At 33.6% G+C, this 25,321-nt stretch overlaps 1 protein-coding gene across 1 annotated transcript; it reads left to right on the plus strand.

Moving 5' to 3' along the window:
• The first annotated feature begins 1,880 nt into the window (after positions 1-1,880).
• On the plus strand, positions 1,881-17,275 carry LOC131156782 (probable vacuolar amino acid transporter YPQ1). The gene is made up of 13 exons (XM_058110735.1): positions 1,881-1,963; positions 2,083-2,578; positions 2,716-2,758; positions 2,873-2,899; positions 3,111-3,215; positions 3,413-3,519; positions 4,258-4,447; positions 4,611-4,718; positions 4,831-4,926; positions 5,116-5,136; positions 5,253-5,311; positions 16,822-16,912; positions 17,033-17,275. Exons 2-13 carry the CDS (start codon positions 2,331-2,333, stop codon positions 17,135-17,137), a joined length of 1,200 nt encoding a protein of 399 aa, XP_057966718.1. The 5' UTR covers positions 1,881-1,963; positions 2,083-2,330; the 3' UTR covers positions 17,138-17,275.
• Positions 17,276-25,321: the final 8,046 nt, after the last annotated feature.

Raw genomic sequence — 25,321 nt, forward strand, 5'->3', positions numbered from 1 at the left:
CCGTTGTAAGGAGGGCTTCAAATGATATTTTAGGAAAAGAAACATCCCTAGTCATTGAAAAAATCATTACATATTACTTGAAATATTAAGTAAAGAAGGAGGACTTGGTGCCTCTATCTCTCTTTGCCTAATTGGAAAGGTTTTTTTGGCTATGTACCAATTGGGGTATGGCTCAAGGAAAATACTCCTATTACAAGTACTATATTAATAAGATTGACCAAAATAGGGAACATGTAATTCGAGTTTAGTCATTTTGACTTTAAAGGAAAGTTTTACTTCACAATTAGATATTCTCATAGTCTTAAAGTTACTTTACAATCTATGAGTTAAAAAGTTTGGTGACAATATCTCCTCTCACTTCTTTGTTTCGCTTCAAATGGAGGTACTTTAAGAGGTAATACGCCTACCTATGCAGTTGATTCTTAAACCTAGTACTTTATAACAAAATTACTAAAAATCCAAAAATTAAAAACCGAGTTAAAGAAACAATTTTGAGTTAAAACAATATCTTGCTTTATAATATAATATCTAGTCTATTTATTATTAGCATGCTATACAATAAATAATAATAATAATAATAATAATAATAATAATAATAATAATAATAATAATAATAAGGCTTTTAAAGTCGATTCTCATAATCTTCTAAACATACCAACACTACTTACGTAAATAAAAAAATGTCATTGAAATCAATTACTTGAAGTTAATACAAAAAGAAAAAGTAGTCTCTTTCAGCAATAACATAGGATAAAATGAACAATAAATTTAATATTCAAAATCAAATATATAAAATGATGTTCTATAGATTCCCTTTTATAGCAAATCCAAGATAAAAAAAAAATTATTGCATTTGACTTATCTTCATATATGCACTAATATTTGAGAAAATTAAAAAAAAAATAATTACCAAAATTTGAATATATACCTCCCAAACATTATTTCAATGAGTCAAACAAAATTCTCAATCGAATTTTAATTTGTAAAGAACATATTCACAAACATAAATATTATAATTAAAAATCACAAAAATCGCAAATGACTATTTCTAACATGAAGTTAATACTTAATAAAATTGTACATTAGTCATTTATCCAAACCAATTTATAGTCAAATGAAACTGGTACATAATTTGAAAAAAAGTCAAACAAAATTCAAAATTAATGATGCGACCGAAATAGAAAAAGTGTTTCATGACATTCAATTAGAGTAGTAAAGATTTAAAGCCACTTGGACAACATTAAAATATTTTTTTAGATATAATTGAAATTTATATTTTTTAAAAAAGCATATGGAATGATAGTATGATATTTTAAAATTTGTTGCTTAGGATTAAAATTTTTTTGATTTTATATACAGAATTAAAAATATGGTTATTATAAGTCAGCTAAAAAAGTGAACACTAATTATAAGTAATTAATTGTATTAATTATAGGAGCTGTAAAATAGTTACTAATAATTTGATACTATATTAAATTTTTTCGTTAACTAATATAAAAAATTGAAAGATAAAACGGGAACACTAATTAAATTGGGAAAAGTGTGAACGTGGTCCTTCCTCATGCTCTGTTTTATAGTCATAAGAACAGAGGTTGGCTCGAGTTCATGTCACTGGTCGGACACTTCCACCCTTCCACGTATGCTGTTTTGGTTTTGCAGCCATTTATGTGGTCACCGTCAACTCATCGGCTGCAGCTGGTGCTAACTCTTTGGACCACTTTCATCAGTTTCATGCGCCAGTAAAGCAGCTTTTTTTCTTTTAAAAAAAAAATGCATGGGGGCCATGATGTGTTCTCATTTCTCCTACTAATATTACACGTGGCTGACCATATATATATATATATATATGTGTGTGTGTGTGTGTGTGTGTGTGTGTGTGTGTACAATATTTTTTTTTTTGTTTTAAATGTTTCCGTGGATGTTTCGCGAGAGTGTCACAATGGAGTCATCCGGTGGTACACTGGTACGTATGTTTAATTGTTTTTTTTTTTTTTTTTGTTCTAGATTATGATAACATGTCGAGAGATCTTGACCGTCAACCGAGATGAGATTTACTGTTTGCACAATGTATTACATGTGTAGTTCTGAGCAGGTGACAGAACCCTACGCCTATTCAGCCGCTGGGGTACAGGACCGATGGGAACGAATATGCGCACAGGGGGACAGCATCCCCATTAATTAACAACTCTTTTTAAAAATCAACTGATCTTTTACAAATAAGTTAATATTATTTGAACTCTGTGTCTTGCCCACCTTTTAAAATCTCAGCGGTCAGTGGTCACTGAATTCAGACTTGAGCTGACCACAGCAAGAGAGAGAGAGAGAGAGAGATGAAGGGCATGTCGAAGAAGACTATGGGGGGGTCTTACTGTGTGAAGGAGAAGAAGGCGTGCGTGGGGTGGGTTGAGAAGTATTTCAAGGACTGCCTGTGCAATCTCAAGGACGAACTCTCCTTTGGGTTTGGGCTTATAAGTCTGGTCTGTTGGGGAGTCGCCGAAATCCCTCAGATCATCACCAACTTCCAAACAAAGTCCGGCCATGGAATCTCCCTTCTTTTTCTTCTCACCTGGGTCGCCGGGTAAAAATATATTCTCTTCCAAAACTTCATCCTGGAAAATAAAAAACGAAGACTTGATTTAGATTTATTTCTTATTCTCTCTCGCTCTTTTTTTCTTTCCTTTAATCTTTGGCCTTTGTTGCTCCAATTAACTGCAGTGACGTTTTCAACCTAGTGGGTTGCCTTCTGGAGCCAGCCACGGTATTGATCTTTGTTTTGTTATCATGAGCTCATCCAGCATATTTTTCTTCTCCTTTCTCATTTTTTCTTCTGTTTTTTTTTTGGCTGAGTCCATTTCATTCTGAATTAATGCAGCTGCCGACCCAGTTCTATACGGCTCTGGTAATGCATAGAATTCTTGTCTTCTTCCCTGCCTCACATGTTCTCTCTCTCTCTCTCTCTCAGACACACACACACACACACACACACCCACCCACGCACAGAGTCACAGAGTAATTTCTGCAACAGAACAATGTATTTTTTATTTTTTTACAATTATAATACAACGTACGCGCTCACTTAATTAAGCTGCGAGAGTTTATTTTGTGAACAGCTCTATACGGCAAGCACTGTAGTATTAGTCTTGCAGTGTGTGTACTATGATCATTTCTGTAGATTGTGGAAACGTCGAGGCCAACATAACCATTTTGACGACGTGGTATACTCTTCCTCTCTCTCTCTCTCTCTCTCTCTCTCTCTCTCTATATATATATATATATATATATTTTATATACACCAATAATTTCTCTACTTCACAAATCTTTTATCCGTTAATTATGATTGTTATTTTTATTAATTATAATTATTGTAAAATTTTTAAAATTGATGCGCTAATATATTTTCTGACCCTGTTAGGATGGAGAACAGAGAGAACCCTTGAAACCAGAGTCAAATGATTCAAGCATTCCTATACCCAGACGAGCTCCACACCAGCCATCTTTGCGTGGAGACTTTTACTACATGTGCGTTTACATATGCATTATATTAGTTATCTAATTATCCTCTTTATTCATCATAATTTAATTGTTTCATTTTAAAATTAATTAATATTTACAAAAAATATAAGACCTTACAAAATATTGCACGTTTTGTAAATTAAATTCTTCCTGCCTCAAAATCGAACAACTTTCACGAATCGCTCCTTGATCACAAATAGCTACCTGAAAAGAAAAAAAATAAAAATGGCTCGAAGGACCTAAGGTGTATCTCGATGATTACTTTGATGCCTAAGTAAGAGATTAATGAAAGATTTTGAATTGAAACAGTAGAAAGAGTGAGTATGAGTCAAAATGAGATTTATCTCTCCTTGTGACCCCCTTTTTATAGTAGTGAAGGTTAGCATTTCCCTAACTTGACATTCATGAGGTACTACTATGCCTAGGCGGTTACGAGCAACTTATGAGTTGCCAGTAACTTGCGGACAGTTATGTAAGCCAACAATTGCTGCTTTCGTAACCACACTGGGAATTATTAATAGTTTAGTGGGAGATTATTAATATTTTAGTGAAAGTTAAGTGAGACACCCAATGTTACCCAAAGCCAACCTTGCCTCCATGGACATATTTATAAATATGGGCATACTGAATTTGGTAGTATCATAAATAAATAATAACAAAATTTATTTGGACTGATTTTTTTTAAAAAAAAATAAAACTTTGTTAAGGAAGAATACTTAATTAATTAAAAAGGGGAAGATGCAGGTCAGCAAGATCATTGGCTGGGAGCAATGGGACTCCATCGTCTGGATCTTATCTGAGGACAGCGAGAAGTGGCCCATCGGCGTTGGGATTCGAAAGGGACTCCTCGTCCGACGATGAAGCAACTCCGGCGTCATCCGATCGGACCGATCAGCGCTTTAGCCAGCCTAGGCCAATCCCTCTCCCACGATCGGTACTTTCCTTTCCCTCTTTATTTATATTTATAATTTTACTCTCACATTTTCGGTAATCATTAAATGATATAATTTTCGGTGAAAGTAATATATAATTTCGCTGTGCATATAAAAATAATTATAATTTTTAAATTTAATTAAAATATGTATTAAAATACACAGGCTGGTTATGGTTACGGAGCATTTCTAGCAACGTCGGTCAACTTGCCTCAACAGGGCAAAGCCTTGATGGATGCTTATGCGGGAATTAGAGGAAGGAGACTGTTACATGTATGATTTGGTTGAAGTATATTTAATTTCACATATTACTTTCTTAGTTATTTCTTACCTTACAGAAGTTACTATGTATGTAGTAACGTAGTCATTACTACATATGGCACAGGAACATGAGGTTGAGCGTAATGTATACGGGCAATGGTTAGGATGGTTGATGGCTGCAATATACATGGGCGGTCGAATCCCCCAGATATGCTTGAATGTTAGAATTTAAGCTTGAATAATTTTCACATCTTGACTTATTTTGTTTCCTTATTATTATTATTATTATTATTATTATTATTATTATTATTGTTGTTGTTGTTATTATTATTATTTTTAATAGCTCTTTTATGAAGTTATTAATTTTTTTTTCTACTTCAATTTATTTCTTGCATGAATCGTTCACCAGATTAAGAGAGGCAGCGTGGAGGTAATTTCTTTTAAATACTCTGCACTTTACTCTTAATTAGCATTTAATTCAAAATATAGTTTTTTGTTTTCATGTACTCATGAATTAATTTGGAACATTATTCTAAAATCATTTAGGGCTTGAATCCTCTCATGTTCATTTTTGCACTCATTGCCAATGTTACTTACGTGGGAAGGTTTGCTCTCTCTCTCTCTCTCTCTCTCTCTCTCTCTCTCTCTCTCTCTTATTATTATTATTATTATTATTATTATTATTATTATTATTATTATTATTATTATGTTTTTGGTTCAAGTCGATTCTAAGTAGAATAATAAATAACTCAATATGACCATCTGAGACAAATATAGAAAGGAGTACCGAGATTTACGTGGAAGACCTTTCAATATGAAGGAAAAAACGCTTAGGATCAAATCCGCCTCCAATATTCAACTATGTCATAGAAAAATTATAGTGAGTTTTTCCCCAACTAAAATTAGAGGCATAAATTTGCATTGGTTGTCTCAGTCTAATATATACATCTCTTACTTGAACTTCAAATCTAGTAGAGTGAAGCCTTTGGGCGCAATGGTTCACCTCTCCATTCTCCATTATGGAGATGTAGGTTCTAGTCCTCTTGGTAGCATTGACGAAACATTTGTAAATATTTATTCGTTGGTTGTGCCTTTGGGTACTTTCGGTGGTTGGTTGGGCTTTGGGCTTGCCGCTTTGAGGGCCTCATATATATATATATGGGTCCTCATACCAAGAAAAAAAAAAAAAAAAATCTTGTAGAAAACTTTTTGATCATCATGCTTCCTTGCAAGTTATAGTATTAAATATAAACTTTGCTTCGATGATAGAAAGTGCGGCATATTTTTTGTAGCTTTGGCTGCTAAGTCATAGCTCCCTCTACAAAAGTGATCAAGTACATACATCGACATAGACTCTCTGGTATCAACATCACCAATGATGCCAATTTTTATAGAATCAACTAGCATAAGTTTTTTTATTTCAAGGGAAAACACATAATATGTAAATATCGATCTCAAAGATACTTGAAAATTGATTTCACATCATTCCAATGCTCTTTATTGAGATTGAGTAGAAATTTGCTAACACCACCGACATAAGTTGTGTCTAGTCTTGTGCAAACAATTCCACACATCAAATTTTCAACAATTGAAGAATATGAAACTATTCTTATCTCTCTTTTCTCTTTCTTTGTTGAAGGACATTGCTTAAGACTAGATGTGATTAGTAAGAGGAGAGCTAATTGTCTTGAATCTCTAACAACTTTCTTATCTACTCTTCTTGTGATGATTAAACATAACTCCTTAGCTTTCCTCTTGTGAGTGATTGTCATGGTACGGGCTTTTTTTTTTTTTTTGCTAGCTCCAAGTCTTACATAGAAAAAGATTTATTCAAATCTTTTAACTTGTCAATCTTAAACATGTCATGACCAACAATTAGCATATTATCAACATAAAGTAAAATGAGAAAATCACATCAAAGCACCTAATAATGAAATGCAACGATTAGATGTAGTCTTCCTATCACTATATTGCCCACGATTAACTTAAACTTACTACCATTGCCTTGGTCTTGATTAAAGGAAATTCTTTCTTAACTTGCAAACCATACTTTCCATTCCTTTCACCTAAAAACCCTTTGGTAATATAGAATTCTGCTTTAAGTTAACGTGGGCAAAAGTAATCTTTGCATCCATTTACTCTACCTCAAAATCCATATTAGTTGGTAAAACAAGCAGCATTCTAACATATATATGTTGTACAAAATTACTGCATGTGGAACCAGATTGTGCAATGCAATAACTAACGATGAACAATACAAAAAACACAATCACACAGATAATAAGGAAGCAATAAAAATAATGATACAAGAATCAACGTGGTTTGGCAGAATGTCTACGTCCATGGGAGCAAGCAGCGGCTGGAATTCACTATCTTTCAAAACTAGGGTTACAACATTGTATTTATGCTAACCGTACAAAACCGCTGATGATTTAATCAAACTGTTGATGATTTCTTTCTAAGCCTAAAACTGTTGATGTAACCGTCGACTCCCTATGCAATTCGTTGATGGTTTTCTTTAGACCAGCTTCCTTATTTTTTCTTAGCATGCTTTCTTTGTATATGTGTTCCACTCAATATGAGCACATATTACAACAATCTCTACCTTGGTGAATATTCACCCCTTAGGAGAAAATGAAAACATAACTCGTAGCTCTAATTGAGATAATAGGTTGGGACGCCTTTGTTAGAATTGGTGTATTCCCAAGAGGAAGGGTGAATTGGAATTTTAAAAATTCTTCCTAACTTATACCAGATATCAGTAATACACAACCTAGGGTCTTTCTAAGCATATACCAATTGCGCAGATAAAAGTAATATGTGAAAATTAAATCTTGCGCAACATTCACAATATATCAAATATAACAAACATGTGAAGGAATATAAAGTGCTGGAAATTAAAAGTAGACACACGATATGTTATCAGGGTTTGGCCAATACTGCCTACGTCCTTGCCTCAGCTCGCAAGCCCGAAGATTACCACTATTGTTCACTTAACGGGTAGAGCGACATCGATTACAATGAGGTCAAATTTTCAGGGTTGACCTCAATATTTACATACAATCCTTACGGGCTAGATTATCATTCCTTCAAGCCACGCCTGGAATACAACAAATAATCAATACAAATTTCATGTACAATATACGTGTTTCTCCAATAAGAAAATATGTACCAGTATAACCAATGCACTTCAAGATGATAGGATATTATAAGCTCAGTGAAGATATGTGAAACTACTCTCAAGATAATGTCAGTATTACATTCAAAGTGTGAGAGTGTATTAACAAAGTTTCTTTGAAACAATATATATATATATATATATATATATATATATATATATATATATATATCAACCACAAATAATGTTTGAAAGATTTCAAGAGTATAATCAAATATCTCAAAAATTAATTTCTAAAGTTCAAGCACAAGAGATATTTGCAAAACAAGCTTGTCAAAAATATTTTCTTCAACCCACAAGACAATCTTAAGAGTCTTGCAATAAAAGTACAAAGACTCACAAACTTATAAAAATTTCCCACAAAATAAATTTATGGATTAAATCAATGAGGAAAACGTTTGGGCTTAACTCTCACTAAAATCAGCAATCAATCACAAATATGAGAGTATAAGCTTGTAGGGTAGTGCAAGTAATCTCACAATACTCTCACCCAAAAAGTTTTTGCAAGGGAGTGAGCAAAGGTGAAGTATGTAGGATTGTATGTGAAAAAGAAGCTCTAGAAATTTCAAATATAATTTTTTTTATCCCAGATATAATCTTGGTACTAATCTGTCCAAATTGAGACATATATATATATATATATATATATATATATATATAGTCTCTAACAAAAATATGGTCATTGGGATATAAAGGGTATTATTAAAAATGTTTAATGAATTTTTAATCCAATTTACCCTTAATTAACCTTAGTTACCACGGTTAAAAATATGAAAACCCGAGAGTTTCGATCGTTCGAATAGACAAACAGAAAAGTTGTTTTTTTGAACTTTGGGTGCTCGGGGAAAGGTTCGGTTGGTTGAACCAAGGCGATTTTCCAAACGTTCGAGGTTCAGTCGCTTGGTGAATGGTTTGGTCTGTCGAACTTGTTAGTTCGGTCGTCAGGGCTGAATTTGAACTTAAAGTTTGGGCGCCTAGGGAAGGTGAAAAGGTCAGCATTCATGGTTTGGTCGACCGTGAACAGTGCGTTCAATTTGCGTTCAATCGCGCCCAAAGCCAAGTCAACCTTTTTGACTTTTTACCTATTCAGTCGATCGAGGAGTTTTCAACGCACTAGGTTCGGTCGCTTGAAGCCCTTTCAAACTTAAATTTTTGTCCTACTTTTTAGTATAGTTTACCCCTGTTTGCATAGTTATGATTTGTAAGAAAGAGGGTATTTATCAAAGGAATGTGTAGGGACCTAGGGTCGATCTATGGCCTAGGCTTTTTAATTAGTCCCAAAAATCCAGCATCGGTCGACTGAAGGGTGATCCCTAAGGTCCTATGGTTTCCTATAGTCAAACAATGGTCATTTGAGCATTACAATCCTATCATGCATGTGATGCAATTATTATAGACCATATAATATTACAAGCCCAAATAAATTGAATGCAAATATAATTTGAAAGATTTGTCTTCATTCCTTTTGCACTTTGTACAGCTATGTCATGCGTCAGGTGATGTAGAATTTCAGCTCCTCATGACTTCTATGAGATCCTTACCATCTGTGCATGCAAAGAGATAATCCTGCTCATATACTCAATGCACAGGTAAGATACTTTGTATTTTTCAAAATCAAAACGAGATACGAATCAAAAAGTCAACAGCCTCCCATCTAGCATATGGCGACGTTAATCAAGTCCAAGCAATGCTTGAACTTGTGCTTGGTAACATGATTTGTCAACATATATGTTGCATTCTCAAAAGTGTGAACTTTCTCAAGCAGTAGTTCACCAGAAGAGACCAATTCCCTAATCCTGTGAAACCTCACATCCATGTGCTTGGTCATCGCATGACACACCTGGTTTTTCGCCAAATAAAGGGCACTTTAACTATCACAATGCAGCTGAACTCCACCTTACTGAATACCCAACTCCTTGACCAATCCTGTAAGTTATAACACTTCCTTGCTAGCCTCAACCACTGTCATACTCCGATTTAGTTGTAGATAGTGCAACTAGAGACTGAATCATGAACCTCCAACAAATAGGCCCTCTTATAAGGGTGAATACATAACCTGTGGTAGAACTCCTAACATCCAAGTCCCTTACATGGTCTGCATCCACATATCCCACAACTGAAGGATCACCTTGTTGTCTGCCAAACATGATGTCAGTGTCTATAGTACCCCTCAAGAATATGAAAATCATCTTGATTGCATGCCAATTCTATCATCCCAGATTTGAAAGAAACTTGCTCACCACACTGACATCTTGTTCCAGATCTAGTCTTTTATAGAACATAACATACATCAAGCACCCCACTGCACTGGTATATGGGACCTTTAACATATTATAAACTTCATCATCTAACTTTAGGCACTGGGCGGCAGACAATCTAAAATGATTTGCCAAAGGTGTACTCATTAGTTTTGTATTATCTATATTGAACCTCTCCAACACCTTCTCAACATAGCTACGCTAAGATAACCTCAATCTCTTGGAAGCTCTATCCCTATGAATCTCCATCTCAAGAATCTTCTTGGCTGCACCCAAATCCCTTATGTCAAATTCTTTGCTCAACAATATTTTCAAATTGTTGACCTTAGTCATACTCTTCGCAGCAATCAACATGTCATCCATATAAAGTAACAAAAAGATAAGTGAACCATTATTAAGGATCTTCACATAAACACATCAATCGTACTCTTATCTCCTATAGCCAATCCGCATCATGTAGGAATCAAACCATTTGTACCACTACCTCGGAGAATGCTTTAGCCTGTAAATTGATTTCCTTAATTTACAAACCAAATGTTCTTGTCCAGGTTGACTGAACTTTTCTGGCTATACCATGTAAATCAGCTCCTCCAAATCAACATGAAGAAACGTTGTCTTTACATCCATCTGCTCCAAATGCATATCGAAATGCGCCACCAATCCCAACACTGCTATGATAGAAGTGTGTTTGACCACAAGAGAGAAGATATCATCATAATCAACTCCTTTCCTCTGTGAGTAACCCTTTGCTACCAGAAGAGCCTTAAAATTTTTCCTTCCTTTTCTGATACTATTTCTTTCTTCATATACACCCATTTTCATCCTATTGCTCTCTTCCCCTCTAGAAGCTCAACCAACTCCCATGTCTGGTTATTATACAGAGACTCCATTTCCTCTCCCATAGCACCCATCCATATACTTTTCTCTTGACTGTGCACCACCTTTTGAAAAGTAGCAAGATCCCCACTACTAGTAATGGGTGCATAAGAAACCAAATCATCAAATCCAAACCTTAGGGGGTGGCCTGATAGTGCGTCTGGGCATTTCTATAGCTATACTGTGATGCTGCTGGTCTTTTGAGCTAGAATTCCCTACATTATGAAAATTTTCATCTCTATCTTGAGTATTTAGATCCACCTGCACCACATGCTCGTTGCTGCTGTAGTTTTCTAACACTTGTTTCTCTTCTTCCATTTGTATGCTGCAACATATATGTCTTTCTTATCAAAAACCACATTTCTACTGATCACCACCTTGTTTATTTTTGGATCCCACAGCTTGAACCCTTTCACCCCTTTTTGATACCCTAGAAAGATGCAATGTTTAGACTTTGCATCAAGCATCTATCTCTTATAACTAGAAACATGCACATAAGCTAGATGCCCAAATACTCTCAAACCAAAGTACTCTACCGCACTGTCTATCCACGCGTCCTCTACTACTTGCTTATTTAGTGTTGCCTTTGGTGATATGTTAATCAAGAAACACACCATATTTACTGCATCTTCCTAGAAGTTCTTTGCATGCCCTACATTCAACTTGAGACACTAACCTCTTTCAACTATTGCTCGGTTCATCCTTTTCGCTATACCATTCTATTTTGGTGTCTTGCGTACTGTGAAATATCTCATAATGTCATGATACTTGCATAACTCCATAAAATTTGAATTTGTGTATTCGATATTGTTTTCGAACCTGAGGCATTTGATCTTCTTCCCAGTCTGGTTTTCCACTTCAATTTTCCACAATTTGAACTTGGAAAACGTCTCTAACTTTGCCACATGAAATATTCCCAGACATAATACTTACAAAAATTCAACTTGCATGTTTTGATACTGTTCAAAAGATTTCTCTTATAAAGATCTATCATTCCACGCTCACCCATATACGTTAATTGCATATGCAACAAGACAGTACTATTTGACTCAGATTTTACAGCTGCAACTCCACCCACAACTGTGGTACCTAGTAGTGTATCGATATTTTCTGGTAATTTTTTTCCCCTTTCATGACGGTTAAGACACCTTTACTCACTTTCATTACCCCATTTGCAGACTTGTAACTAAACCCATTACAATATAAAGGGCCCAATGAAATCATATTCTTCCTTAACTCCGGTATATGCCTACTATCACACAATGTTCTCACAACACCATCAAACATTTTAATTTTGATATTCCCTATTCCAACAATTTTGCATGTAACTTCATTTTCCATGAGAACAAAACTAGAATTTACCAGCCTATAGGTGGTGAACCAATCTTTATTGGGTGTTATATGATAGGAGCACGCTGAATCCATGATCCAAGAATCTATGCGACAATATGAACTGGATGAAACTGAAATCATATCACAATCGCTGCTCTCTGAGTCTCCTTCTTCCACTACATTCCTAAATTTTGATGAACTCTCTTTATTTTCTAAATTCCCTTTCTTCCTCTCTGGACAATCTAGTTTTATGTGCCCCTTTTTCATGCACTTTAAACACCATATGTCCATCCTTTTCTTGGAATTGAACCGAGATTTAATATTACTCAGTCTGCTCTATAACATGCATCTCCTAAGTTCCTTGTTACCCTTCACCACAAGCCCTTCACCTTGTGAATTTTCATTGCTGGCTTTCTTCCTCTCATGAAAACCCAAAAGAGCACTTGTGATCTCCTCTAATTCGAGAGTGTCCTCTCACCACATCAGTGTTGTAACCAAATTCTCATGCATAGAAGGCACATGTAGGGAATTCAATAGCATCAATGCCTTGTCTTCCTCTTCAAACTTCACATCAACTCGCTTCAGATCAATGATGATCTTATTGAACATATTGATGTATTGGTTCAGATCCGAGCCCTCTAACATCTTAAGCCCATAAAGTTTCTATTTAAAATAAAGCTTGTTCGTCAACGACTAGGACAAATACCGAATTTCCAGTTTTAGTCAAACTGCCACTGGCGATCCCTTATCCATGACATGATACATCATGTCATCAGCTAGGCAAAGTATGATAGTCATCATAGCCTTTGCTTCCAATTCCTTTCAGCTCATGTCATCCATGCATTCTAGCTGCCTTCTGTTTAATGCCTTCAACATACCTTGTTACATAAACAAATCCTTGACCCTCCTCTGCTATAGTCTAAAATTTCCCAATTCGTTGAACTTAACAATGTCAAACTTCGCAGAAGAAATCCTAGCCATTGTAACCAATAGCTTTGATACCAATTTCGTTGTGCAAAATTAATGTGTACGGAAACGGATTGTACAATACAACAACTAACGATCAACAATACAAAAAACACAATCACACAGATAATAAAGAAAGCAATAAAAATAATGACACAGGAATTAACGTGGTTCAACAGAATGCCTACGTTCACGAGAGCAAGCGGCGGCTAAATATCACTATTTGTCAAAACCAAGGTTACAACATTGTATTTATGATAACCCTATATGTACTGAGGGATTAGAAACTTCCCTAAATACCTCTGTATCAATCCCCAGAGGTTTTGCCTCCGAATCCCCAACATATTGATCTTACCAATTCAAAAACAACGCTGAATAAAACCGTCAACGATTTCATTAAACCGTTGATAGTTTTTTCCAAAGCCTGAAATCGTCGATGTAACTATTGGCTCCCTATGCAAACCATCAACGGTTTTCTTCAGACCAACTTCCTTGTTTTTCCTCAACATGCTTTCTCTATACATGTGTTCCACTAAATACGAGTCACATACTACAACAATATATATATTCACAACTAAAGAGAAATATCTTTAAAATTAATTTCTTATTTTTGACTAAAGTATAAATAACCTTACCTTGAATTTGGGCCATATACTATTCTATTCAAGATGGAGAACTCTTACAAGTTACTTTCTTTTGTTTCTGAGCTAAACAATGTTCACAAGGCTTTTGAGATATACCATTTATTTATGGAAGAAGTCATTTTAACTCATGCATCGAAGTCTTTTGTACTGAACTTCCTAGAATGATCGCTAATGAAAGTAATAGAGTATAATATATTGCTAAGTATTCTAGTTTTCATAGGCCCACACATAGTCAAATGCACCAAATCTAAACCATTAGAATTTCAAGATGGAGTACTTTTAAAGTTTGCTCACAAGACTTTGGAGACATGCATTTCATTTATGGAAGAGGCGCTTTCTTGCCTAAAAAATCAAGTCCCTTTTCATTCATGCATCCAAGTCTTTTGTGCGACAACTCTAAAGTTGCTTCACTTTTCATTGCATTAACCATAGCCCTAGAGAGCCTTGTGCATCAAGTAAAGTGTAAAACATTTCATTCCTCTACTGAATACTATAGAACTTCTATAAAATTCCATTGCCAATCACTAAAAGTATTGCAATACTCCTTGTCATCAAGCTTCACTATAAAGAATATGTTCAGTTGGATATTTAGATGTCTTATATATCTTATAATTAATATGCTGCAATAATTCACAAGTAAATATCTCCCATTCTGGCAATAGTAGATAAGTCACAATTTCTCATCTTCATCACATGAAAATACTAGGCATATATGATGAGAAGAAATACCTTCTAAAACTAGCATGGATGGAGGTAGCACTATTTCTCACCAAACTAATCTCTTGTGTTAAAAAAGATTAATTTCATCATCGCAAACAATTGAAAAGCTATAAGATGTAGTAGCAACTTTGTTTTCATATTTTTCTTTGTTATTTTATGTATTTTTCTTTCCCTTTTTCTTTCTTTTCATTTTGATATCTTTATATGGCCTTTCATGGTTCAAGCAAACCATTCAATATATTTCCTTGAATAAGACTTGTTTTGGATTTGTCACCATTTTCAGTGTCTCTACCTTTGCTTCTCCCCTTATTATCATTTTTTTTTTTTAAGAATAAGAGTTTATGACTAAGAGGATGAATAACTTGTAGTTTTCTCCTCGTATTATCATTCAATAAGTTGTTGTTGTTTTTTTTTATTTTTCTCACCAAACTCATAGACACAACTCCTTTAAGAGCTAAATTTGTGTAAAAATTCAAAGTCTTCCAACTGTCAAGAAGTCAAAAACATGCACCTCATCATCAAAACAAAATTTTTCATAAAAGCCAGTTGTTTTGTAATTCTATGAATTTCATTCGGATTATTAGTCAAAGAACTATCCTTATTTTTCAAATTCATAAGCTTATTTATTATGTATAATTTATTTTTCCTAGTTCTACTAGCATAAAGCTCGCCTAATTTTGTATAAAGTTAGTGTTCTATCAACTTCATTGACAGCAAAGGTTGAATATTATCATTAATCGACGATAAAATATAACAACATACTAATGTTCATAAGTTCTAGTTTTGATTAATTCACCAAAACAAGAATATGATAATTTTTGTAATACAGATGGTCCTCCAATTTTTCTTTTCAAATATAGTAATTAATACATTCAAACCAGTCATTCTACTATTGTACACGCATTATCCAAGCTTCAATACCACTATTTGGGTTGGTAGGTATGGAGAGCATGAATGAAATACATAGCCCAAGAAAAACCCTTCCCCCTTTATATTCTAGTAGAAAAATCAATACATAATAATGACTAAGTAATAATCAATCAACAAACACAAAAACTAGTCCCACAAACATTAAGAGGATACTGAGATTTAAGTGAAAAACCAATTGGTGTGAAGGCGAAAACCACATATTGAAGTCCACTTCCAAAATATTCCACTATTTACTAGTAAAAATTACAAGAGTCTTGCTTGATCAAAACTAGGCCATACATCAACTATAATTATCCAAAACAACAAATTCTTGACAACCAAAATAGTACAAGCCATCATCCAACCAAACTAGAATGAAGTACCGAGCGTTTGACTCAAAAATAGAAGTTATCATATTAGCAATGAAATTGGTTGTAGAGAACATGAAATGAGAATCACACTGTTGTAAATGAAATAGCTTGGGTCACAAATATAATAATTAAATTTTCATCTTGTTTGACAAAAATCACCATCCAATTGCGATCAACCCTAACGATTGTACAAGCTACTTCAACTATGCATTTTTTACAACCTCTACCCCTATTCTCTCTTTATGTGTGTGCGCGTGTGCGCGCGCGCGCGTATATATGTGTGCGAAAATCACATACATATATCTAGAGGAACCTAGCCTTTTATAGAGTTCTTGCTATACTTCAATTAAGATCCTCTTGATCATGGATCTAATATGTAGGATAGGACCTATTATAGTTAAGAGTTTTTTCTCGTCATATTCCCAAAAAAGATGAAGCTTATCTCAAGAAGTCTTCTCCCATTATGGAATCCAATTAGGATAAAACTCCTACATTCATTCTACTCATCCGCATGTATATGTATCATCCTCTGCATAGAAGGAAAAACCAAAAGTGGGTCGTTGTGTGGGATAATTATATTGATGAACAAATATTTGATCTAATATTGCCACATACCAATGTGTGGGTCCATCCCCGTTATTTAATGCAAGTGATTTTTAAATAATTGGTTGGTTTTAAGATCTGAGCACATGATATTAAAGGCTATATGCCGTGTTTAATAGTGATCTCACATGAAATTATAGATTGTTAGTAATAGTGTTTTAATATTCTTTGCTCTCTCTCTCTCTCTCTCTCTCTCTCTCTCTCTCTCTCTCTCACACACACACACACACATGAATTGATCCATCTCTTTGAATGCAGTATTCTTGTGAGGACAATGGAATGGGAAATGATTAAAGCCAACATGCCATGGTTATTAGATGCAATTGTTTGTGTTGCACTCGACTTATTTGTATCCTTTGCTGATTATATATACTCCTTCATAATACTCATATTTGTGCAACTAATATCAATTCTAGCATTTTGTAGTTTCTCAACATTTCACTTGTGACCTTAACAAGCATAATAATAGATTATATTGCAGTACATATACTACAAATCTATTCAAAAGAGGATTATAGCTCGTCCAATATACCACGATGACTATGTGGAAGCTAACAAAGTTGTTGGATCTTAATTGTATGTTACTATTGATTATAATTTTGAGACTTCGATCTTGTGAACGATTTAAGCATTAGTTGTTTTGTAGTGATATGTAATAAGCTTAAATCACCATATCTTGTTGATATGAAAAATAAAGTGATCAGTTTTAAAATGGATGCTTGTCCTTATTTTCTTTTTTTTCTTTTTTTTTTAGCATGTCTAGAACTTGAAATATGCATATTTTTTTGGGGGGCATGTCTATAATATATATATATATATATATATATATATATATATATATATATATATTTAGGGGTACTCACAGAAAAAGGGAATAGATTATGCTGAAATATTTTTACCTGTGGTTCAACACACTTCCATCAAGGTAGTGTTGGGGTTAGTAGCTCATTGTGATTTATATTTGGAACAAATGGATGTGAAGACAATATTTTTCCACGGTGACTTGGAGGAACATATCTATATGATACAGTCAGAGGGATTCAGTGAACTAGGGTAAGAACATTTAGTTTGCAAGTTGAAGAAGTCTCTTTATGAGCTGAAATAGTCTCCAAAGCAATGGTACACAATGGTACAAAAGATTTGATTCATATATGATCATGATAGGCTATAGAAGATGTGAGTATGACTGTTGCGTGTATGTAAAGAAGCTTGATAATGGTTCTCTTATTTTCTTATTGTTGTATGTCAATGACATATTATTAACTGCGAAGGATTTAACTGAGATAAATCAGTTAAAGGATATGTTGCATAAAGAGTTTTACATGAAGGATCTTGGTCCAGCCAAGAAGATACTTGGGATGGAGATTCGTCGGGACAGAACTGTAGGGAGGTCGTTGTTATCTCATGGCAGTTATGTGATGAAAGTGTTGGAAAGGTTCAGTATGACTAATGCTAAACTAGTATGTAAACCTCTAGCAAGTTACTTTAAATTGTATACTACTAAATGCCCATGTACGAGTGATGATATACAGGACATGATAAAGGTCCCTATGCTAACATCGTGGGGAGTTTAATGTATACCATGGTGTGTATAAGACGAGAATTGGCCCATGCTGTGAATATGGTGAGTAAGTTTCTCTCTAATCTGGGTAGACAGCATTGGGAAGCCATAAAATGGATTTTTAGATACTTATGTGGTACTTCTAGTTATGGCTTCACGTTCGGCAAGCAACATGATAGTCCATCAGTTGTGGGGTTTGTTGATGCTGATTATACAGAGGATATAGATGATAGAAGGTTTATAACTAGTTATGTATACACCCTTAAAGGAGGACCTTATGTTGGAGGTCCATGGTACAATTCTTGGTGGCATTGTCTACAACTGAATTTGAATATATGGCAGTTTCCGAAATTGCAAAAGAAGCCTTATGGCTTATTAGTTTGGTCAAAGAACTGGGTATACAGTAAAGTGGGGTTGTGCTACGTTGTGATAGTTAGAACGCTATCTACTTGCCGCAGAAATTGTTGACTTTTTTAGTCCAATCTCTATTTTGATGCTAAAGAGACACAAGTATCTTATGTGTGCATTCAAAATATGAACATGTTTATATTTCAAAACACACATAAGATAAAGAAGAAATGGAAGTCAGAAAGGACTTAAAGAATACATCATCTGACATATTCCATAGAAGACAAAAGAGCAAAGAAATGAAGACATGTTTCTTATTTGTAATTGCATTTAGTTTAGATTTGGTCTGTAATAATGCATGCTCCATATGATGTGATTGAAAGCTCAGATGACCATAGACTAACCATAGGGGACCTAACCTTTCTTCGAAGAACTTTTTCTAAAAGGCTAAAATCTCACAAAGGTTTTTAAAATACTTTAGGGTCAAAATAAGGTTATAACCTTATATTTTAACTGACCTCGATCGGCCGACCTCCTCATGTATAAAACACCTCAGTCAACCGACCCTTCATCTTACCCTGTATTTTAAAGCTTAAGACAATCGACCACTATTACTCATAAATAGCTAAGCTGACCAACCATAGAATTTTGGCTTGTTTTAGCCTCACCCGACCGAGCCATATGCTTTAAAAACGCCCAGTCGACCGGCACTGTTCACTCGGCTGATCGGCTCTTGTGGCCAGTTGATCGAACTAACGAAGGATTCGGAATCGCCTTTGGCCAGCCGACCGGTGCCTCCCACGATCGACCAACCAACACATAAAATTTGAATTTTTGCTTAGGTCAGCCAACCAACTAAGTCGTCAGTCAATTGAACTTTTCAGGTTTGGCTATTTTTCAGTGCTAAAACGTGTTTAATTTTTCAATTAAGCAATTTTAAAACTCTTCAAACTTAGTCGATTAATAAATATTAGTATAGTTGGTTAACTAAATTCAAAATAATTGCTTATACTACTTGACATGCTTAGTGAAATCATCTTTGATTAGCATAAGCAGCTCATTTTATCTAAGCTTGGATTCAAATCGAAAGGGGTAGCATCTAAAAATAAATTTCTATCTTACTATGCTCACCGACATTTTTAGCTTAGATCTGTTTTGAATTCTACGTGGCATGTGCTAAATTATGGTGATTTTATTAAAAATCTTAAATGGAAATATCTTGCTTAGCCACAAAGTTTTCGAATTTTGCCATATGATCTTATATTTGAATTATCTGATCATTAGGATCCATATGGTTGATTTTTCTGGTCATATTATGAGTTGTTCTTAAATGCTTAACTAGGAAAATGTTTGCTTGTTTAAACTTTGTATTAAAGTTTCATTTTCAGCAAGCATCGTCCCTAGTACTTTTTGAAAATATCAAAAGGGGAAATATATATATATATATTTAAAAAAATGCTTTTGGGGCAAGAACTATTTTCAAAACCAAAATTCTTTATATCTTGCCTTATTGTTTATATATATATAATTGCATGACTGGTTCATTCATATTTAAAAATGCATACTAACTAGTTTGACCGATTTTATGCTCAAACCTATACTTGCTATCATATGCTATATGTTTTAAACTCAAATCTTTTACAGGTCTTATGTAGTGTTTAAATTGCAATGATTTGAAGATATCTCTGGTCTAACCATGTTTGACATGTCATTTTTAATCTTTTAATGACCAGTTATAATGTTTTTGTGTGCAAAATTTTATGCCCAGTATTTATATTAAATAGGGGGAGTTCTCTTAACGTAATTTTATTTTTAAATGATCAAGTTGTTTTATACTTAGTTTAGCCCTTTTGCTAATGCCAAAAGGGAAGAATTTTATGAGCAAAATGATAAATGACTTTATGTCAAAAAGGGGAAATTGTTTTATAAGGGGAGAATTTTTTATAGGGCAAATTTTTAATGAGGTAAATATCTGAACTTTAATGTGCTTTACTGCAAAAACTAAATGCAAGTTAATTGAAATGTCTTTTTTCTTGTTATGCTTAAGCTTCATTATTTTATTTTTAAGTTATGCATATTGTAAGGGGAAGCCTTCTCAGGCTACACTCATTTTGCTCCCATGTGTTTGTCATCGTCAAAAAGGGGGAGATCGTTGACTTTTTGAGTCTAATCCCTGTTTTAATGCTGATGTGACACAAGTATCTTATGTGTGCATTTAGACTGTGAACATGCTTATATTTCAACACACACATAAGATAACGAAGAAATGGAAACCAGAAGGGACTTAAAGAATACATCATCTGGCGTATTCCATGGAAGATAGAAGAGCAAAGAAATGAAGACATGTTTCTTATTTGTAATTGCAATTAGTTTAGATTTGGTCTGTAATAATGCATACTTTATATGATGTGATTAAAAACTCAGATGACCATAGATTGACCATAGGGGACCAAACCTTTCTTTGAAAAATGTTTTCTAAAAGGCTAAAATCTCACAAAGGTTTTTAAAATACTATTGGGTCAAATCGCGCAGGAAACAATTTTCGCGTAGAAATTATACCGGGAAAATTTTAGTGACAATTCTTGGGTATTAGTGATGAATTTAATCTGTCACTAAAAGTCACTTATTAGTGACGGTTAGTTAACCGTCACCACTAGTATTTATTAATAAATAAATAAAAATTTAATTGATATTATTAGTGATGGTTTGTAAAATTCGTCACTAATAGAAGTGTAGTAGTGATGGTTTAGATTCGTTACTAATAGCTTTTTTATTTTAAAAATATAAAAAAATTTATTTGATACTATTAGTGACGGTTTGTAAAATTCGTCACTAATAGTATGGTATTAGTGACAGTTTAGATTCGTCACTAATAGTTTTTTTTTTTTTTTTTAAATTTAAAAATAAAAATTTTATTGGACACTATTAGTGACGATTTGTAAATTTCGTCACTAATAGTAGTGTATTAGTGACGGTTTAGATTCGTCACAAATAGTTTTCTTAAAAAACTTTTCTTTTTTAAATTTATTTGACACTATTAGTGATGGTTTATAAAATTCGTCACTAATAGTAAGGTATTAGTGATGGTTTAGATTTGTAACTAATAGGTTTTTTTTTTTTTTAATTTTAAAAAATTATTTGACATTATTAGTGGCTGTTTGTAAAATTCGTCACTAATAGTAGGGCATTAATAACGGTTTAGATTCGTCACAACTAGTTTTTTTATTTAAAAAAAATAAAAAATTTTATTTCACTTACTTGACGGGTTCCCCCCAAATCCCCCTCATTTTCCCTCCTTTCCATTTTCTGCTTCCCTCCTCCACTCCCCATCCTCTCTCCATCGCAGCCTAGTTTGAGATCACCAGTCACCTATCGTTGTCGCCTTTGGCCATCGCCCCTCGGCCCTCGCCTTGCCATCATCCCTCGCAGCCCTAGCCCCTCTCCACTCCCCATCCTCTCTTCGTCGCAGCCTGGTTTGCGGTCGCCAGTCACCCGTCGCCATTGGCCGTCGCCTCGCCATCAGCCCTCGCAGCCCTAGCCCCTCTCCCTTAGTACATTTCTTTCCTTAAATCTCTCATTCTTAAGAATTGAAATGCCCAACCCTCTTCTTGTGGGTATCTAAAATTCCAAGAGATGATAGCCATAAAAAAATTCCAAGAACTATAGTTGGCATCCCAACTAATACTTTTGTGGCAACAATTAGAAACTATTTTTTTTGGTTTACAATTATTGTGGCAACCTGTTCATTTATAGCACTTTAATATCCAAAATTCATTATGTGTACTAAATCAACTTGTACACGATGTTTAATGAAAAATTTGAAATTAAAATAAAATAAAAACACTTTAAATTTCTTAAATTTGAAAAATAGATAACAAAAAATATCTTTATCATTTTCAACCTTAATATACGATAGGATAGCTTTAGAGTACCAAAAAAAATGAGTTTAAGGAGTAAAATATAATAGTCAAGTAAAAGATTTATAATTAATTTCTTACTTTGTATTATTATACATTTTTTTATTCTTTTGAATTTTCAGTATTCTAATTGTGTTTATTATTAGGTCCAAACAGAATTAAACATGTACTCAATTTGGTTTTAAATTTGTTTCGATTTTGAAATAATTAACCAAACAGGTTGTCAATTTTCAGTTTATTAGTTTCTATTTCTGGATTTTAGTTTTCTAAATTTTATGCTCATGATGTAAATTCATAAACTTTTCTAAATGTAAGGAACTAAACATTATTGTAAGTGCAACTAATGTGCCTCTTTGTTTACTTTTCTAAGAGTGATTCGTACCATGAAATAAATCAGTGTCCTGTTTTGTGGCTACGAATATTGTTTTATACGTACTAAGGGATTATAAAGTTCCCTAAATACCTCTGTATCAATCCCCGAAGGATTTGCCTCCGAATCCCCAACATATTGATTTTACCAATTCAAAATTCAAAAACAACACTGAACAAAACCGTCAACGGTTTCATTAAACCGTTGATAGTTTTTCCAAAGCCTGAAATCATCGATGTAACTATTGGCTCCCTATGCAAACCATCAACGGTTTTCTTCAGACCAACTTCCTTGTTTTTCCTCAATATGCTTTCTCTATACATGTGTTCCACTCAATACGAGTCACATACTACAACAATATATATATTCACAACTAAAGAGAAATATCTTTAAAATTAATTTCTTATTTTTGACTAAAGTATAAATAACCTTACCTTGAATTTGGGCCATGTACTATTCTATTCAAGATGGAGAACTCTTACAAGTTACTTTCTTTTGCTTCTGAGCTAAACAATGTTCACAAGGCTTTCGAGATATACCATTTATTTATGGAAGAAGTCATTTTAACTCATGCATCGAAGTCTTTTGTACCTGAACTTCCTAGAATGATCGCTAATGAAAGTAATAGAGTATAATATATTGCTAAGTATTCTAGTTTTCATAGGCCCACACATAGTCAAATGCACCAAATCTAAACCCTTAGAATTTCAAGATGGAGCACTTTTAAAGTTTGCTCACAAGACTTTGGAGACATGCATTTCATTTATGGAAGAGGCGCTTTCTTGCCTAAAAAATCAAGTCCCTTTTTATTCATGCATCCAAGTCTTTTGTGCGACAACTCTAAAGTTGCTTCACTTTTCATTGCATTAACCATAGCCCTAGAGAGCCTTGTGCATCAAGTAAAGTGTAAAACATTTCTTTCCTCTACTGAATACTATAGAACTTCTATAAAATTCCATTGCCAATCACTAAAAGTATTGCAATACTCCTTGTCATCAAGCTTCACTATAAAGAATATGTTCAGTTGGATATTTAGATGTCTTATATATCTTATAATTAATATGCTGCAATAATTCACAAGTAAATATCTCCCATTCTGGCAATAGTAGATAAGTCACAATTTCTCATCTTCATCACACGAAAATACTAGGCATATATGATGAGAAGAAATACCTTCTAAAACTAGCATGGATGGAGGTAGCACTATTTCTCACCAAACTAATCTCTTGTGTTAAAAAAGATTAATTTCATCATCGCAAACAATTGAAAAGCTATAAGATGTAGTAGCAACTTTGTTTTCATATTTTTCTTTGTTATTTTATGTATTTTTCTTTCTCTTTTTCTTTCTTTTCACTTTGATATCTTTATATGGCCTTTCATGGTTCAAGTAAAACATTCAATATATTTCCTTGAATAAGACTTGCTTTTGGATTTGTCACCATTTTCAATGTCTCTACCTTTGCTTCTCCCCTTATTATCATTTTTTTTTTAAGAATAAGAGTTTATGACTAAGAGGATGAATAACTTGTAGTTTTCTCCTCGTATTATCATTCAATAAGTAGTTGTTGTTTTTTTTTTTTTTTTTTTTTCTCACCAAACTCATAGACACAACTCCTTTAAGAGCTAAATTTGTGATAAAAATTCAAAGTCTTCCAACTGTCAAGAAGTCAAAAACATGCACCTCATCATCAAAACAAAATTTTTCATAAAAGCCAGTTGTTTTGTAATTCTATGAATTTCATTCGGATTATTAGTCAAAGAACTATCCTTATTTTTCAAATTCATAAGCTTATTTATTATGTATAATTTATTTCTCCTAGTTCTACTAGCATAAAGCTCGCCTAATTTTGTATAAAAAATGTTTTAGGAGGGTAATAAGAAACATTATTCAGCTATGTAAGGGGTATCAAAAGAAAATAAAAACAAAAAAAAACAAAAAAAAATAGTATATAAAACAAACAAGAAATTGCAAAAAAAGAAGAAGGTATGTTTGTGTGTGTGTGTGTGTGTGTATGTCTTATCTTTGCTTTTCGATTAAATGAAACCAAGAGAAAATATTACTCAAATAAAATGACAAGCTTCCCATTCTTGAAACACCCATAAAATACACCCACCAACGATGATGGATATCCAACAAAACCTCACAAGCTTCAATCGAATTCAGATAATGGTCCAAAAGGTAAACAGCCTTTTTGGATTCAAAATACTATCCAATTATTAGTAAATTACTTACAGAAAATCACAAGAAAATTATTAAAAAAAACTTTTACAAGTGTCTTTTAAGATAAATTCTAGCGGTTAAAGTTTGAAACTCTTTTATTAGAGGTCTTAAGTTCGAATCTAAAGGGATGAGAGGAGTATTTGAGTGTAAATGGACTACTTCATTGTATAGTCCAATTTTAATGTGGGCCTTCAATCAATACACCAAAAAAAAAAATCACAAATTATGTTGAATCACATATTTTGTTGAAATTTACTTATGAAAACTTTTAGTGTGGTGAATGGCAATAATTTAATTATTTAGTCTTCAAAAGCAATATTGACTTGAACCAAGACCAACTT

This window comes from Malania oleifera, chromosome 1 (assembly GCF_029873635.1).
Source record: "Malania oleifera isolate guangnan ecotype guangnan chromosome 1, ASM2987363v1, whole genome shotgun sequence".
Classification (NCBI taxonomy): Eukaryota; Viridiplantae; Streptophyta; class Magnoliopsida; order Santalales; family Ximeniaceae; genus Malania; species Malania oleifera.